A 19121-nucleotide genomic window follows, 5' to 3' on the forward strand; every position below is an offset into this window, starting at 1 on the left:
GCCTGGAGATTAAAGCAATATCTTTATAAAATAATTTTTATAAATACAGTATAATATATGTTTTAAACTGACTATACATATCTGGTCAATTTAGTACCTGTGCATATCAAAATTACAATAGAGTAGTTACATTACAAAGGCTATTTTCTTTCTATGACACAATATCAAAAATATGCAGCTTTAGTAAACAGTTTTATAGTACATTTTGTCTAGTATAACTTTACATTGCTACATTACAACTGAAGTTAAAAATATGCCAAAGAAAATATGCTGCATCAATTCTCTCAATTTGACATTTGTTTTTTTTCGGCCACAAAAAAAAAAAAAAAAAGCAGTTTTCATTAGTTGAAGCACCATTTTTTCTATGAACATTGAGCAGCCGGCAAAGGAAAGCAAAGACTTGGGTCCAGATGTGGATGGTACAGATCCGTTTTATGTCAACTACCTATTGTCCCACTGAAATGCTTTTGCCATTAATACAAAAAATATCCTTGTGTCCCTTGTACCGTTCATCAACTTCTCCTGCACTCTTGACCAGAACAATTCCCTCAAATCTGCACTCCACCGTCCTTCACTGCACCTTTGCTCAGTCAATCTTTTCCACTTTCCCAATGATCTTCTCCTCAAAGATGGGCAGGATTGCATCATCTTCACGTACCTCTTCAAACACAACGCCACAGTCAAACTCGTCACTCACTTTCTTGAAGTAATACCTACAACATATAAATGTCACACGTCATCCAAGAATCCCCACTCATGATACATATTAAGGAATTTGTCAGTAAAACAAGTTATGCTTTGATGACTGAACTGTAACTATTTTAAAGTTCTTCCTCAGTTGACTAAAATGTATCTCTGTTTATCAACTGACATCACTTTGAATTAAACCATCTTATGAATGAACAAATGTAAACTTTCCTGTGGTAAAGGCTTTTGCGTTAACTTAACAGCAATATCTATAAATGAAATCATAGGTCTACATCTGTCATACATTAATACTGGTATAACAACTTTTTTTTTTTAAGAAAATTTAAGAGACCTACCTGTATATCCCTTTCTTTGTTAGCAGCTCCTTGAACTGCCCAAGTGTTACTATCCTCCCTTTAACGGACGTCCTGTATGGAATTGGCTCGCCACAGAAATAATATGCCACAGTTATGTTTTCACAGGGCTGCTTCTTGGTCGTTTTATGTCTGAAAGAGACAGATAATACATGTATTTTACACACACACACACACACAATCACTCCTCTTATAAAATGGTAAACAGAACATCCTGAAATGTGGCGTTCACTATAACACCATGAACTTGTGAACATGTTGCACAGTATTTGCACTCATGCAGACCGGTTGAAATGTAAATGCCTGGCTTTCCCCGAAATCATTCAAAATTTAATTTTTAACTTTAATCGAAGCATCGTCATGACCTACACTGAGCTACAAATAGCAGAAAAACTTGATAGTTTGACCACTTTTAATGGCCATGTTCTGCAAAGCCATCATTTGCATGAGCACCAATCCTTTGAAGTCCTCAAAGTCAGGGACACCACTCAGCAGCATCTCATCATATTTCACTAGCTGTTGCCATCCATTACGGCCTTTGACGCCGATCGGGAAAGACTGCTTTCAGAATGTGACGGAGTGGCAGGGTGCCCCTTTGGTTGCACACTGTCCTGACAGTAGGGGGGTGGGATCCAGCTAAGTGGCCTCCCTTAGTGTTCGGTTCCCCTGTGACCGCACACCGGGGGGTCCTTCTACAACATGAGAGCTGGGATGCAGCTCAGTAGTGCCCCATGCTGCATCTAGCCCCCCCATCTCGCTTTCATCTGCTTGTTACAAGAGAACCGAGATCTCAGAGAGCTGTTAAACCGCCCATCTGAGAGAAGAAGCGCCCTTCGGCGTTCTGGTAGGGGCCATGGTCTTCCCCGCAGGAGCCAAAAACCCACACGAGTCCTATCAAAGAAGTGCTCGCAGAACGGATTGATCAGCACGGGGATCAAAAACCACCCTAACAGTCATACTGTCTGAATATGCACTTAAAAGAATTTTAATTAAATGAGATCTGTTATACATAATAACATACATTAAAGTTCACAGTCTGCTGAACCAAATTAGCTCAGAGTACTTCACACCAGGTTCTAGGTAAATGTTACATTTTTAACACACATCCATGCTTGTGCATATGCCTTAAGCACTTGAACACTACATATTACAGATGTTAATTTCAACAGAAAATTAAATTAGGGTCTAGTTACTTGAAAAGCTTTCTTCTTAACGTGTACATGTTACCTAACTAACCTGAATGCACATTGTGAAAAACAAATTCCACAAGAATTGTACCTTATAAAGTGTCATTTATCTACTGTGCTTCAGCATATAGGGTGTACTTTATTACAAATGTGTTTATCCAAACTGTAGCTTTGGTCATCCACAAAGTGCAGAAGCAAAGTGGTAAAGAAAAGCCCTTCATAAAGAACAACATTCCTCCGTCTGCTGTCTTTATGAGATCCCACCCTCCAGTCTAAAATCAAAGCACACCGTACAGACGTGCAATCTGCGAACACACAGGATCCCCTATGCAAAATACCACGGCCAGGAACAGTCATCAGGTCACAGGGTAGGAGACTAATACCCAAAGCAAAGAGCATGAATCCTTGTTACAGTACTGACTGGATGAAGTGTTCCGAAATATTTATGGATTAATGGAGACAGTCAGTCAACAACAAGCTTCTGCCATCTCACCTTGGTTTCATCTGCGAGGCGGCAGACTTCTTCTTCTCCTCCTCCAGCCGCCTGCGGGCCTCCTCCAGCTGGGTAAGTGGGTTGGGCGCAGGGTTAGGGGGCATGGTGGGGTCCTGGATGAAAGGGTGCGAGGGCTGCACGTTGTTCCGGAGCTGCGCGCTGACCCACGGGTGGACTGCTCCGGGCCGCTCCACCGAGCTGGGCCGTGGCGCCTCATGGCTCGGAGCCTTCTTGGTCCCGATGACGCTCCTGAAAGGACAACAAGAGTGGTTGCCTTCTTAGAAAAATAAATCCAAGCTAAATCTTACAGCTAAAACAACCAACCTCTATCTTATCTCACAGGACTACGCAGAAGATGTAACTAAGGGTTCAAGACTAAAAAGTTAAAATCCGATAGGTGTTAGAGGGAAAAAAAAATTGGCACAGACAGGGTTTCACCTCAGTGCTTTTTAATTCTAGTTCTTTTTCTGTTTTGTTTTCCTCTCCTCAAATAGCATATGTATTATTTCTGAATAGTATACCTAGCAGAGTGTCACGTTTTATCATTGCTTTATCATCACTTATGTTTCACCTGTGTTTGTTCTGTTGGTCTGTGCCACTTTATTGAAAAAGCACTGAAATTCAGAATAGGTGCCCTTCTATTGTTACTATAATTTTGTGTCTTATCTGGCATTTTTGTCCAAACTGTATTATGATTTTACCCATAAATGTAACTGAATACTTAACTGCATCAATTCAGTTTTGCGCAAGGATTCTACAGCTGAGCAACATTTGTGCTACAAATGTGAATTTAACCATGACACTGCCTGTAAAAGTAAAAATTCAAACAGTAATGAAGTGAAAACAGTCAGGGATGATGTTTCCAAATTTTTTGAGGGAAACCCTGACATGAGGAAACCTGGATATGACACAATCCCATAAACTGTCAGTGTAGCCTCAAAGAGGGCACGCACCCATAGGGGGACTTCTTGTGACGGCCTGTCTCTTTCTCCCCTTCCATCATCCACTGAAGGATCTTCTGGTTCCTCTCCAGCTCCTCAGTAGGCATCAGTACCTCCAGGTTGCGCACATCCTCACCCTTGCCAGCCTCGGTCTTTTTGGACGTCCTCTTCAGCAGTGTGCCACCCCTGCTGCTGCTGCAATGCCCACAATTTCAGCGACAAACCACATTTGTTACTAACGCCATTTGTCCACAGAATCAAAATTTCCAACACAAAAAGCATCACGCACAAGTGTTATGAGAAGTGCAGGGAAAGACATGCACACGAAGGCTCTCTGAGCACATTGACTGTACCTGTGTCCTAGAGGATCCATGGGACCAGGCACCAGCCCTGCGCTTTCCGAGTAGCGTGACTTGTTTGCATAGTGGTGTGGCTCGCCACTCCAGGCAAAGCTGCTCTGCACCCTCTGTGATGCATCTGCCTCAATCTGCTCTTTGGGCTTCATGGCGCCTGTGTGGTGGATGTGGTACACGTGCTTGTGGTGGTAAGTGCTGCCTGGGTGCTTGCCTGAGGGTGGCGGCAACCCCAGGCCTGGCGCCTTGCCACACGGGAGGCCGTCCGGTGAACGGGACGCCTTGGGCGAGTGGCGGCCATTTCCTGGTGACTGGCAACCAGGTGTCTTCATGACACGCTGCACGTGCTCATCCAGGATTGACTCGGGGTTCTCCTCGTGAGCGTCTCGCAGCTGGATGGCATTGTAGGTGGCTTCAGCGTACCGGGTGCTGTAGTGCTGGGGTGGCAGCTTGTGGCTGGCCAGCGAAGGTGCTGTTGAGATGTCCGCCTCCTCACCTTCCTCCTCCTTTAACGGGAACGAGCAGAGCAATTCAACTTGATAACGTCCCAACACATTTTGAGCAGCACAGCTTTTTAGTTCTCATTTACCTTCTTACATTTGCATATTTATTACCCTAATGAAAATCAAATGTTTCTGCACTGCCATAAATGTATCACATTCAAATAATTTATCATGTCACTCAAACAGCTAACAGTCTTTTCTGTTTTTCTTTCAGGGTGGTACAGTGGTGCAATAGGTAGCACCGGTGCTTCATAGCTCCTGGCCTGTGGATTCTGTCGTGGCTTTGAATCAGACACTGTGTGGCGTTTGTATATTTTCCCCACGTTCGCGAAGACGTGTGTTTCGGGTGAACTGGTGATTGAATTTACGTTAGCGCATGTACGTGTAGGCAAGTGTGTGTGAGAGAGAGAGAGAGAGAGAGAGAGAGAGAGAGAGAGAGAGAGAGAGAGAGAGAGAGAAAATGTGTGTGTGAGGCAATGGGCTGATTTCCCCATCCATGGCATACCCTGCCTCAAACAGTGAACCTGTACTGGAGTAAGCATTTACTCAGTGGATGGACAGGATGTCTTTGTGAAAGTCCTGCCAGCAGAGGTCACCCTTATGAAAATACAGTGCTATTACCATGCTGTTGCGACTTCACTGGTCCAACACTTACAGAATACAATGGCAAGAACTTACACTGGATGCAGGCAAGGACGTGAATCTACTGCTTTCCCTCACGGTCCTTGTTTTGCAAACTGGATTTATGTAGTATAACAAACGCATTACGTAGAGCAGTGTATTTTACTTCTGTTTCTCCTCATTAAACTCAAGCTGAAAGCACTGAAATTATTATATAAAGAATGGCAGTAGTTTCACTTGTTTCATCATCTAGGAACAGTCATGTATATATAACGTACAGCAATCAGACGATCTGCTGATCTGCGGTAACACTTTGCCGATCTGTGTTTGTGCAATTTGGAAGAGTACAGCAGGTCACAGCTGGCAATTCGTGGGTGGTGGGAGAGGTTTTCCAGCCACTCGGGGCTGTTTGATGTGTACTTGGCAGATATTTCCTTCTGTGAGCAAACCATAACCCTGTTTCTCAACTTCTGCACTCTGTGTTAAGTGGCGGAGTCCAAGCTGAGGCTGGCACTTCTACACGCTGACATAAATTGAACCAGTGTCGCCAAACCAAATGTGGTCAAGAGCGTTACAAAGCTAACCGATTGTTTTGCTGAAGTTTCAAGGCATATTTGCATTGCTGATATATTGTTGCAATGTTTCCGGCTTTGAAAAGATGCAAATACAGTATCACGACCAAAAGTAATCATGGGCTCAGCTGCCTGTACACCTTCTCCATTTAGTCTCCAAGCCAGTACCCTCTGCAGATGATCAGTCTCGGCAAAACCACTGGACACACACTCTATAGCAGCTAGCTGCATGGTGACAGGTTGTGGGACCAGGTGAACAATTGTTGCCGTCACGGCTCAATACAATACAAAGCACCTTTAGCCTCTTCTGCCCACAATTCCCTGTGGTTACATGGGATTTTCATATAAGTTATTTTAAACAGCTGGTCAAAGGCCAAGACAATCGACATCAAAACTGTCACTCTGCCGCTACATCAGCCAGCTTAATATGCATTATCCATAAGATTCTAATCCATTTTTCCTTCATCATTCATCGAAAACATTGTACATATTTTGAATCTACACTTCTCTTTGTGACAGAATAAGTAACAGATTTAAAGTGTTAATTAGAAGACATAAAATAGAACCAAAACACACTCCTGTGAAGATTGAGGCTATTAAAGGAAAAAAATCTTGCTGACAAACCAACGGATGACAGATACACTCAGCAGGATGGCAACTGCAGTTCCAGGAATACCAATGGTATATAACTGATGAGACTCGAGACCCCGCTTTAAGTACTAAGACGTCCACTTGAGGAGTCCACCGGTGTTCCTTCACAGCCCAGCAGACTTCAAATAAGCCTATTATTACACAGGACCGTGCCAACAAGCACCTCAACCTACAGGCATCCTAATTTACATTGAACACACATACCCACACAGACAGACTCACCAACACTTAACCCAGCTGGAAACCCACAATCACAGCAGGGTATTCACCTTCCTAATTTAACAAAAAAAAAAAAAAAAAAAGGAATTTTCTGATCTAGTAACTCTAGGGACACACATACCCACTTGCACACTAAATTTTACAAGGGGGGGAGAAAAAAAAAAAAAAAAAAAAAAAAACTCCTGAAAGAAGTTTTACATTTCCCTTTTTACATTTCCAGTTACCTGCACAGTAACCGAAATAAATTTACATTATCATTAATATCACTGGCACAAGGCTCAAGCCATACAGGAAAAAGATGACTGACTGTGCATGCATACACACCAGGCGGACCCTTTTCAGACGCTCCTCCAGCTTCTCCTGGGCCTCGCGTTCTCGCAGGACACCTTCCAGTCGGCTGATCAGCTCGGCAGCGAACTTTTGCGGGTCCACGTGGATATCCTTTGGCATCCGGTGCGTGCGCTGCAAAAAAACCGCAGTGACTTCAACGGGGCAAAAGGAGGAACACCCAGCTCGCTGTATTCACTCAAATGTGGTCAAACAATAAGATTTTATCATGTTCATACGTAAAAAATTGTTATATTTGCACTGACAGTGTATACTTAAAGGAAAAAATACTTATGATCGATGGCATGCTGCAATCAGTTTTACTCCACAAAACAGTGACAAGTTAACACTTCACACGGAGCCACTGCAGTGACTGCTGTAGTAGAAACTTACCGCATTCGCATGGATTTGTAAAATCACGACAGGTACACTCTCTCTTCGGAGCTTATGTAGGATTCTTTAGATTTTGCAAATTATAGGAAACCTTCAACAAGCCAATACTGGAAAATCAAAGTGTTGTGATAACACTACAAATGTGGCTGTAATGCAAAAGCTAAAAAGGCATAAAAAGCTAGTGCCTTGATCAGAATTACAAATGGGACTCAACAGTAAATTCTGTATACATAATTTAACAAGAGACAGATGAAGGCAAATATTGGTCTGCCGTGTGCTCAGTGTTAGAAAACTCAGAGCTTCCGGAAAGTGGGAGCTTTCCGGGAAGGAGATGAATGAGGAACCATCTCTCCAAAAATGTTGCGAAAGCAGACATCAGGCAAATGGGGAGAGCATTTTGGCTCCATTTAGAAACGTCGCTTGCTGCAGCATCGACTCCCAGGCAGGTAATCAGAGGAGCAGTGCTGCTGCAGCGCATCGTGAGCACGCAGTCTCATTTTCAAGGTGTGCCACAGACAGGACGACCTCTGTGCATGAACGCCAAATGTGCTGAGCGGCCGAAACTTGGCGTGAAGGCATACTACTGTAATCGGCATCACCTTGCTTTTTCCAGCTCAAGGCAGCACCTCAGGGAACTGGAACTTGGAGGGTATAAGTGAGAGCTATAAGCAGACTTACAGGAATATGAGGTAGTGGCACTCGCCCGTTCGCTTTGGCACTCTCCTGCATCTCCCGACGGTGCTGCTTTCGATACCTGTATGGGGGAATCCCATCCCTGGGAAGCAATCAACAGCAGATAATAAATATTCATATTTTTCGCAAGGATTTCACGGCATATACAGTATAAACCTCTGCTAGTCTTGAAAAGGTAAAGTTCATCTGATCTTCATCCTAATGCTGTCATTATTTATGAATTAATTTAACTGATGCTTTTCTCAAAAGCAAGGCCTTCATACGTTTTGTATAGGAAGCTACTTACGTGGACTTACCCACTGTTACAACCAACCAACATCTATAACCGCTTGTCCCAAGTGGGGTCGCAGCAAACCAGAGCCTAACCCGGCAACACAGGGTGCAAGGCCGAAGGGGGAGGGGACACACCCAGAAAAGGATGCCAGTCTGTTGCAAGGCACCCGAAGCAGGGCTCGAATCCCAGACCCGCCACACAGCAGGCACCAGTCAAACCTGCACCTGCACCTGCACCCCCCCCCACTGTTATAAGCTGGGTATTTTTTGTTCCATCAGTTCAGGGTAAGTACCTCAATCACAGCTATAACAGGGGGAGGCAAGCAGGCTTCAAATCTGGATCCTTTGACTGCAAGCTGCTGGCTAACTGCTAGGCTACCTGCTGCTCTGAATGTCACCTCCACTGTTGTGTTACCCAACTATAACTGAGAATAAAGGCTTAAATAGGGGTTTCAGTCCAACAAGGCCCATCTCTGAAGGGGGTCAGGGCACATTGCTGCATAAAGCGACAGCGCAAAGGCCAGCAGGCACCGCTTCTACGAGCCGGGGCATCTTCACAGCCCGCACTTCCTCTGAGGTCCTACAGCCACAGCACCACCCCTCCCTTCTCTTCCCCTCCTGGGCCACCATTGTTCTGCCAGGGAAAAAAGGAACGTGTGCCGACAGAGGCGTTGCGCATCGGATCCGAGCCGCCGTGTTCCCGCCGGGCGCGGCTCGTCTTTGTCGGGAGCTCTGTGGCACACAGCTGATAATGGCCTCTAATCTATCCCGCTTCAGACGCGCTTCTTTGTCCTGCTGTGCAGCCTTTCATGTTTCTTTAACTCAATTCCCCAGTGCCATCTCTGAACTTCGCACACTTCCCCCTCCACCATCACCACCATCGCCAAACGGTCTCTGGAAACTCATCCCAGCTCCACTCTTTCAAAGGAAACACTCTTCCTGCTGGGGGAAATAGGACCGCTCAAGCACCACGTTACGAAATCTCTCCAAAAGCGAGGTCACGGCAGCTCGCAAATAAAGCCTCACAAGTGGAAGTTAACTGCTGTGCAAATAAACAGGGAACGCTCGACCACACGAACTTTTAAAGAATATGCACAGCCTACAGAACATTTCTAACTTAAAAGAGAGAAGAAATCAATGCATAGCCGAGATCAATAGTTATCTTGGAAGGACCAAATGTACCAACTTCAAACATAATCCCTCTATTGACATGTTCACCATAATTCTCAATGGCAAATTATGATAAAGTCTGGCAACATGTCATTACCTTGCCTACATTTTTTAAATGTTCCTAATTAATCAACCGGGAATAGCCAATACATCATCCTCTGCAGACAACTGTTCTCAAAGTTCTTATTTCTAACAGTTCATATCATTTGTTATGTGTACTACTGTTCTATAAGAAAAAAAACAACTGTAGAACAGGAGCGCTGCACTTCACCTCTGGTCGCTTGGTGGTCCCACTTAAAAAAATTTGGAAATCAAAAGTCCGGACGTTCTTGGTTTTGGCTCTAATGTGGTGCAATGAGCTCCCACTGTCCCTGCTGAATTGCTGAATCCCTTCCAGCATTCAAGAAGGGCCTTGATACTCATTACTTTTAGATTCACTTCTTTTCCAATCCACTATAGCTGCATAAATTGCATTAAATCATCTGTTACAATCACCTTTGCATTTCCTCTCAGTTCTATAGGAAGCTTGCTGGTCTGCAAAACTCAGACCAACTACCTGTGCTTCCATAACTAAGCTCTTCCCTGCTGTGAAATGTCCATTAGGTTACTCTGTGTTTTATTTTGCTTTGGAGAAAAGCCTCTGCAAAATGAGTAGATGTTTATAATACAAAAAAAAAAAAAAAAAACCTATGTTTAAGGTTGTAAAAGGAATACGTCAAAATGTCATTTTTTTCTTCTTCCCCATTTTTGTAAAGTCTAAAACCATTATGTATCGTTCATGTGCTCGTGTATCATTCCTTTAATTGAAAGTAAAATAGACTGAACCAATAAATTACAAACTCATGAATAAAACATGGTGGTGGATACCTGGCCAAAAGAATTCCTTGCGCATTTTAATTTGAATCTGCAGTGTGGATATGTAATTTCCCCCAGGGTGACTCACTGTGGATTGTGATGGGTATGGTGATGTGAGGGGGTACATACACGCTGCTGTCTGTCAGGGAGAGGGTGTCCGCATCACTGGACATGCTCTGCTGCTCGCTGTCATTGGCGCTGGTGGTAGGAGCCAGGGCATAACCAGTGTTGATGTAGTACGGGTTCACGGGCTCCCTCCGTGTCGCATGTCTGCAGAAGGGTGGGGAGGAAAAGATGTGTGACCATCCATGCTACAAACGTGCATCAAATGTTTAAGGCAAGGTACACTGACAACCCAATGCCATAATGGCTTGCACAGTATTATTACTCCTGTATTATGGTCCATGTGCATAAAAAAGGAGAAAAATTCCACCAAAGCACAGAACTATCATTCATAACACCTTCAATGCATTCAGAAAACAAAATACTTTTCCAAATCTGTCTGAGCAAAAGAAAGCAAAACTTACAGAAAAGGAAAGAGACAAAATTTTGTATGTATCTGATAAATGTGTGTTTACATTTAATTATCTTTGTTTAATAATGGAAAAGCCTTCATACAGCTACACGTATGATGTATAATGGTTCATATTGTGGAATGTGTCAAATTGACAGCACTCAAATCACGTTTGCTTCCAAGTCATTCCTTCTGTTCACGTAACGCATTTCTTGTACTGTTCTCCGAGATGTATGTTGGGTGACCGCTAAATGAATAAATGAAAATGTAAAACTTCTTGTCATCAAGAATGGGCAAAGACTGGAATTTGAAGCAGCTGAAGAATTAAGCCAATGGAAACCACTTTAGATTGGTTAAACCACTTTGCGCGGCATGGTGGCACAGCGAGTAGCTCTGCTGTCTCAGCACTTGGGTGATGCGAGAGAACGTGGGTTCGATCCCGCTCAGTCTGTGTGGAGTTTGCATCTTCTCCCCGTGTCTGCGTAGGTTTTCTTCCGAGTGCTCTGGTTTCCTCCCACAGTTCAAAGACATGCTGTTCAGATTCCCCCCATAGTGTGTGTGTGTGTGTGTGTGTGTGTGTGTGTGTGTGTTCCACTGATGTATTTGAGTGACCCAGTGTAAGTAGTGTATCTAGCAGTGTAAGTCACCTTGGTGAATAAGGTGTGTGTGCTGATAACACTACATAGAGTTCACTGTAAGTCTCTTTGAAGAAAAGCATCTGCCAAGTGAATAAATGTAAATGTAGAAGAATACATAGCACAAAATATGGATATTTCCTCAACCAATTCCTAAGTAGTGTTTGAATGATTGTCCCTTTAGCAATAGCTATGGAGGGAACTAAAATCATTCACATCTGTAGCCCCTGAATTTCATGTTTTTATACCTCCAGCTATACCACAAGTTCCAAACCCTGACTTTTACTGGTACTCCTGCCTCCTAGGCAGCTTACCCCTCCACAGCTGTTGGCACCAATTTATTACCTCTGTTCTGCTGGAATAAAACTTTTTCAGAGCCATTGTAGAGTCCTCATGCTGTAAAATTGCAATGTTCGGCTGCTATGTTGTGTTTGAGTTAATACCATCAAGTGACTGCATTCTCATAAGCATAATCTGAAGTATAGAAATGCTTGACTCAGATTCTGTGAATGCAGTCACTGAAATGCAAATACTGCAACTACATTCACTCATTTCAATGCATTTCTTGAAAGTGACTTACAATGTTAAGATACCTAGAATTATTTACCCATTTACACAGCTGGGTAATTTGACCAGAGCAATTTTGGATGAGTACCTTACTCAAGGATCCTGCATCTGAAAGCGGGATTTGAACCTGCGACCTCTGTGTCCAAAGGGAGCAGCTCTAACCACTACTCTACCAGCTGTCCAACTACCTATAACATTTGCTGCAGCATCTCCATCACCTTCACCTAATAATGCTTGTCAGATTTAAGCCTTCCTATTACAACTGCTAGTTCTGGAACAGTACGCTCAGAAGTGTAAATAAAAGGATGATGATCTGAAACGGACTGTTTAGCGCTGTTAAAAACCATGGTCTCCCAGGTCACTGCAGGGCAGATTTGCTGCCAGTGAAATTATTTTATAGTGAAAAAGCTGGAAATATTCACATCATTACATTACAAGTTAGAATTTTCCACAGATAAATTAAAAATAAACTAAAAAAAGAAAACAACCTGCCGCCCTGAGTCCAGCCATCAAGAGACACCCAAATAGAATACCGCGGTAATGTGGGACAATTAATTCATCTCACTTACACAATGTTTAGGTCACATCATGCTGTTTGTGAATACTGGGATTAGGGATGGGTATCGAGAACCGATACGAAATTGGTACTGGTTCCTGACTGCTTAGTACCGAAATATTTATAAGCTCCTGGACAAATGATGCTGCTATCGGTATTTATGAAACATTAATTCATTACCTTCTAGACATGATCACATGACAGGTGTTTTCACATTCTTAAGTCCGTCCCCTCATGATGATGAAGCTGCCAGCGTCAGGCAATTACTTTTGACTTTGCATAACTGAATATTTACATTCTGTGCTCTCCAGTCATGGCTGACGGAGCAAAACGTTCGAAAGTGTGGGCTCGCTTTACTAAATTCAACGAAAATGCAGCTAAATGCAGTATATGTAAAAAAGAGAGTTGCGCGTAAATTTCTATATAATCTCTATATTGTTCTGTTTACATATCTTTACTCTTTATGAATGTTCTTTATCCATTTCTGTTAGCTTCTAAGAAGCTCAAGGACTATAGTTCTCTGGTAATTATAATATTGTTTAAGTTTAGCTTCTGCTAGGGAAGCAGTATTAAAGCACACCACCGAACATGTGTAGCAGTTGTTCCTCCCTCATATACAGGAAACAATTTAACTTATTTCTGCAAAAAAGTAATGGAGTAACTACTCTTTTCATATCTTTTTATGTCATCATTTATTTTTTGCACCAATGTATGAAGAGTAGTATCAGTAAGAGTATCAATAAGTATCGGTATCGATAAGCAATGTCGGTATCGATAAAATCCTTACCCATCCCTAACTGGGATCAATAAAAAGACGACCACTGCACACTTGACAGTGAATCAGACTCTGTGGAAACTGCTTATACATCCATCCAAATTCAATAACTGCTTGTCCTGGGCAGGTGCTCGGTGACCTGGAGCCTATCCTGGAAGCATTGGGCACAATGCTGAGAGAGGTACACTGTGGACAAGACGCCAGTGCATCACAGGGTAGCCATACGTGCACGCGCACGCACACACACACACTACAGAGAAAATAGCGTCATAATTCACTTGACCTGCGTGTCATTTCAGTGTGAGAGGAAACCAGAGCACTAGAGGAAAGCCACAGAGACATGAAAACAGGTCAACTCCACACAAAATGTAATATGATGAACCGAATAGGATACGATCAGCATTACGTGAAAATGTAAAACTCATTTAAAACTAATTCATTATAGATCTGAGGTTTTTAACATAACCTAACATTAATAAATCAAGGAGCACCTGTATTAAGCATTTGATTGTGACGTGGTGATCTGATATGGGGAGAAAAAGAAAAGGGAGAAAGAAAAAAAACGTTTGGCCCTAACTGTCAGCTGAGGAGTCAGCGTATAATTCATTATACAGTCATAGCTATAATGTTAACCGAAATGTTTTGTTGCTTCCTTAACATTTTGGCATTACCTTGAATCCACTCTGGCTCATGGAGAACAGGCTTAATTCAGCTATTGCCCCTTTTGATTCCAGAAGAACAGGGAGCAGCACAATGCCCAGGGGAACTCTAAAGCTTGACAAAATTAGTCTAAACGCTTTTGGTGCAAGATGGACGACAAAATAAATACTCCGGCAATCTGGTCATGAATCGGACAGCTGCGGAATATTACCGCCGCCCCTCCGACACACATTGATGGATACAGTATCCAGCATGGTTGTGCTGCTGGCTTTCCACAACAACTTATTTTACAAAGATCAAAAAAATGTGACTTGATAACGCAGGCTGATTACAGCAGCCAGCCATTGGGTGCTCAAAACAACCCATTCAATCGCCCGTTTAAAAAAAATTTAGGAAAAAATGTTTTAGAGTTGTACTTAACCAATGGACAACCGAGACAGCTCCTCAGCTGTGCCTTTGAGCACATGGGGAGTAACCAAGCTGGGATCAGATTAATCGCAGTTTATCCTGTTCACAAAACACGGACAGCAATTCCTGGTCTATAAATTAAGTATTTTCTTTTCTGTACCAAATTTCCAACTAGGTTTTTCTAAACTGAAAATTAGCAATGTCACAGATTTGCAAGGGTTTAGCCAACTTACAAACTGGGAGAGGGCTGTTAACTTTGTAACTACAGTAACTTTAACCAATAAATCACAATCAATATTTTAATGCAGATGCTTCTTGGTTAATTTGTATGTAGGGTTTTGTAAAAACCTCAAATACAGATGCAATAAATTCCTAAAAATTCTGCCTAAAATGTTTTAACTTTGAGCTACATTATGCTGGGGGGGCACGGTGGCGCAGTGGTTTGGACCGGGTCCTGCTCTCCGGTGAGCCTGGGGTTCGAGTCCCGCTTGGGGTGCCTTGCGACGGACTGGCGTCCCGTCCTGGGTGTGTCTCCTCCCCCTCCAGCGCTGCGCCGTGTTGGGCTCCAGTTCCTCGCGACCCCACATGGGACAAGCGGTTTTAGACAGTGTGTGCATGTGTGTGCACGCACATTAAGTTGAAAGCTAACGATGATATTACAAGCTCCACAAACTCCTACGCAATCCCTCTTCCTACAGGTGCTATTCCAATGACCCAGACACAACCAGTCCTAAGCTGTAAACATTGCGGAAGTGAACCGAATCAGCATCCCACACCAATTTCAAAAGAAAAAAAAAAGAAAAAAACTGGAATTCAAGCATTTTTTAGCACAAGTGTATCTATTATTCCCCTAAATCAAGGATTCTTACTCATTTTACACACACACGTCACCTGAAAGTGAACTTAATGTTTACACCTCCAATCGTTCCCAGGATTAAGCAATGAACCAATTTCAATACCATTTCAATTCTTCCTCAAGATTACCAGAAAGCAGTAAATGCAGAGCAGTTAAGGATTCTCTGTTTGAGACAATGTACACAGGACTTCAAACTGAACAGTATTCAGAGCAGTATTTTCTTTCAAATAAAATCAAAAATAATTTACTACTACAATTTACTGAATGTTCAAATAGAAGTGCTATTTAGTTGCATGATTTTTCACATGTTTCCAGAGAATCAAGACAACAGGAATCCTTAAAAAAATACAGCTAAGGAAAAAAACGTAACGGTAACAAAGTGGGTGGCACAGCAAGTAGTGGAGTCTCACAGCACCTGAGCTATGCGGATTTCATGAACTACCGATCCTATCCTATTCAATTTATTACATAAGGGTGGACAGTGTGTGCCAGCATTTGGTTACTTTGCTTAACACACACACACACACACACACACACACACACAGCCGGAAGCCGCTTGTCCCGAGCGGGGTCACGGCAAACCAGAGCCTAACCCAGCAATACGGGGCGCAAGGCTGGCGGGGGAGGGGACACACCCAGGCCGGGATGCCAGTCTGTCGCAAGGCACCTCAAGCAGGACTTGAACCCCAGACCCACCAGAGAGCAGGACCCGGACAAACTTGCTGCGCCGCTGCACCCCCCCCCCGCTTCATTATCTGTAAAATCATTAAAAGTGAAACGGATAGATTTCAGCATATTTGCTGAAAAATTTTGTAAAAGTCCTGGATAGGGCTATAATAAAAATATGCTGTATAACAACATTTTTATTAACCTTGAACTACACTCAAATTAAAACTAATTTCAAATGGAAATAAGTAGTCTCTCAATGCCCACTCAGTCTGTGTGGAGTTTACATGTGGTTTCTGCGGTTTCCTCCGAGCGCTCTGCTCTCCTCACAAAGTACCAAAGACACGCATTTCGAGTGGACTTGGTAACTACATTCATATACTGCGAAAAATGTGGAGTTAGTGTGTGCATGCGGCTACCCTTCGTTCATGGTGACCCTCCCTCACGTCCTATGCTTCTGGGATAGGGTCCAGACCACTGTGGCCCAGCATTAGAAGAGTGATCTTAACAATGAATATGAATAAAGCCAAATTTCAATTACTTCAAAAATATATACTTGCAGTAATATGCATTATACAGATTGAAGAAAATTCTAAAAATAGTCAAAGACACAAATTAATGGTTACATGTTAACCATTTCCCCAACAATGATACTGCTGACTGAGCACCAAGCAGCACATTTTTTTCCATCATACCAGTCAAATTGCTACATCCATCCGAAACAACTCCAGAATTAAACAATGAGTACCTCTCACATTATCGAATTACTAACATATAAACGCATATACCATAGTAAACGAAAACACTGACTAACCAGCGTCTAAAATAAGCTGCTGCTCTAGAGACAGCTTTGGAGTTCTCCTAACTGTCATTTCCTAAAGCTTCAAAGCAACGTCCACTGCAGGCCAGATCAAAGCGAGTGTGGTCAGTACAGTCTCGCTGCACAGCGGACCACACACAATGCAACCCTTGGGGACGCAACAAAGGGAGGGCCGCAAACCACACACGACCAGAAATGCGCCCAGAGTCATGCAGACTGCACGCTGTAACAGTATCGTTTGTATGAATGTATCTTGATGGTTATTCTCACACTTCATTTTTTCCTGTGCGTACCAAAACACATTACAAAAACAGGGCAAGCCGTTTATACAATCTGCAGAGGCTTGTTAATTATGAGTTGTCAGGGGTTTTAGCGTTCTATGCGAAGACGTAAAAATGTTTGGAAGCTCAACAAAAACCCTCTGAAGGGAAAGAAGCGATGGCATTTAAAGAACAAGATTTTGTTCTGTACTCTCAGCTATACCTCATTATATTAAAAAGGAATACACAAGTATACAAGCAAAGCTAACGCTTTATACTTGTTTTTTGTCTTTAAAAAAAAAAAAAAGTACGCACAGTTGCCAGCACAGAAATAACTTACATATGCATCCTCTCCATTTGAGGGATACTGCTAAGCTTCTTTATTAAGTAGGCTTTTTGATCCATCATAAAAGGCATTTCTGCCAAAACCCACTCCAGTCCTCAGTACCCCCTTGCTTTTAAGGCTATGTCATAATTCCCACATCACCTCCAATTTCAGCTAAGGAGATTTTACACTTGAAACACAGTAGTCATCAAAAGATGCTAAATGTGCTCATGGGTGCTGGGAAATGTTATTAGTCATCATTCCCACATTCAATACATGAAGGATATGAAACCTACAGTGCATCTCTCAGTTACGGTAACCACACACAAAGCATGACAAAATCTACCACTTCCTCCTGTCCTAGCCAATACATTTCAAATTCATGAAGATGAGATTCATGTTCTGGCCTCCTCTTCTGTTGTCGGCTGTGCTAGTTCACCTTCAGATAAAGGATTTTCAGCACGGATCAAGAGACAACTGGCCAAATGATATCTGGTCTAGGGTGATATACGAGATGTCTAACCAAACGAGCAATACGGAGAGTCTGCTTACAAAGCTGGACGAGCTGGAAGTCGTCGATGCCAAACTAAAGAAACTCTTGCCCTCCGTTGTAGTTACTGAAGAAAGAAAAAGAAAAAGCCGCTTTGACTGCGTAAATAGGTTTTAAAATCGTATTGTCGGGATAATACGGGATCTCTGCTTTGGAGGATTCCGACAAACTGCAAGCTGAATCAATAGCCACCTTGGAGAGAAAAGTTTAGCTTTATCAGATGAAAATGGACGAAGTGAAAAATAAAAGCCGCTGTAATTTGAAAATTGTGAGTTATGTGGAGAATCCTGAAGGAAATACTCCTCTCAAACAATTTCTACAGGATGAATTACATCCATGGATCAGACTGTCAAACAATTTTTCCCCAGTCGAGACAGATTTTACCAACTAACTACTGCTCTCCTAGCAACTTTGAGGGAAAAACTGCTTATTGTACATTTTGTCTTTTCTGGATCCAGTTTTCTTTTAAATTGGATTTTACTGTGTTTTTAACTTGGTCAAAGGGGATTTACCGTTTTATTTAATTTATAGCGGGCCCCGGGGATGACGCAGGGGGTAGATCTCAATCTCACTGGAGCATCCATGAATAAGTGACTGAGATTCTCTGGGTGGACAACACTGGTAACATTGCTTGGACTTTGATATCATTCTCTGCTTTATGTTTTACAACATGCGGGTGTGTACACACACACACACACACAGAATGATATAAATCGAATTACGGCCTAAGTTGAAGCAAAGTAGCTGAACTACAGACTAATTCGGGAGTGTACGTACATGTTACTGCTCCATCATGCGGAATCTAGTCCAAGTCTTGGAAGATGATGAAAGAAAGGGGAGAGGTGGGGTGGTCTTTGTCAAACAGAACTGCAACCAGCTCCTAGGAGCCTTGAACACCGATCACTGACATTACTCAACTAATATTATCACTAACTGCTATCCAAGTCAGCATTTTCGTGAGATACCTTGTCAAGGGATACAAAAGTGGAAGCTGACAGATGATAGCCTTTATCTACTGCATGTGTGTGTAAAAAAACCTTGTAAGAAAACAACTGTGAAATACTGGCGCTGAGCAGAATCAACACACACCTTACATCCCATTAAACCTTTTCTAGAAAGTTCCCACTACTCTGCTCATTGTGTCCAAGTATTCAACTCCAGTCACACAAGGGCAATTTAAATATTCAATAAATATTTTTTCAGACGTTTCCACAATG

The 19121-nt window shown here is 42.7% G+C and overlaps 1 protein-coding gene across 1 annotated transcript in view; it reads right to left on the reverse strand.

Moving 5' to 3' along the window:
• Window positions 1–267: 267 nt before the first annotated feature.
• Window positions 268–19121, reverse strand: part of LOC108927488 (axin-1-like) — a 28172-nt gene continuing 9318 nt past the window's right edge. The window contains exons 3-10 of the mRNA XM_018740826.2: window positions 10442–10582; window positions 8000–8096; window positions 6926–7063; window positions 4036–4541; window positions 3695–3877; window positions 2742–2990; window positions 1044–1193; window positions 268–713 (exon numbers count right to left, since the gene is read on the reverse strand). Coding sequence (XP_018596342.1) covers window positions 587–713; window positions 1044–1193; window positions 2742–2990; window positions 3695–3877; window positions 4036–4541; window positions 6926–7063; window positions 8000–8096; window positions 10442–10582 — 1591 coding nt within the window. The 3' untranslated portion in view covers window positions 268–586. The remainder of the gene's footprint in view (window positions 714–1043; window positions 1194–2741; window positions 2991–3694; window positions 3878–4035; window positions 4542–6925; window positions 7064–7999; window positions 8097–10441; window positions 10583–19121) is intronic.

Source organism: Scleropages formosus, chromosome 20, assembly GCF_900964775.1.
Source record: "Scleropages formosus chromosome 20, fSclFor1.1, whole genome shotgun sequence".
NCBI classification, from domain to species: Eukaryota; Metazoa; Chordata; class Actinopteri; order Osteoglossiformes; family Osteoglossidae; genus Scleropages; species Scleropages formosus.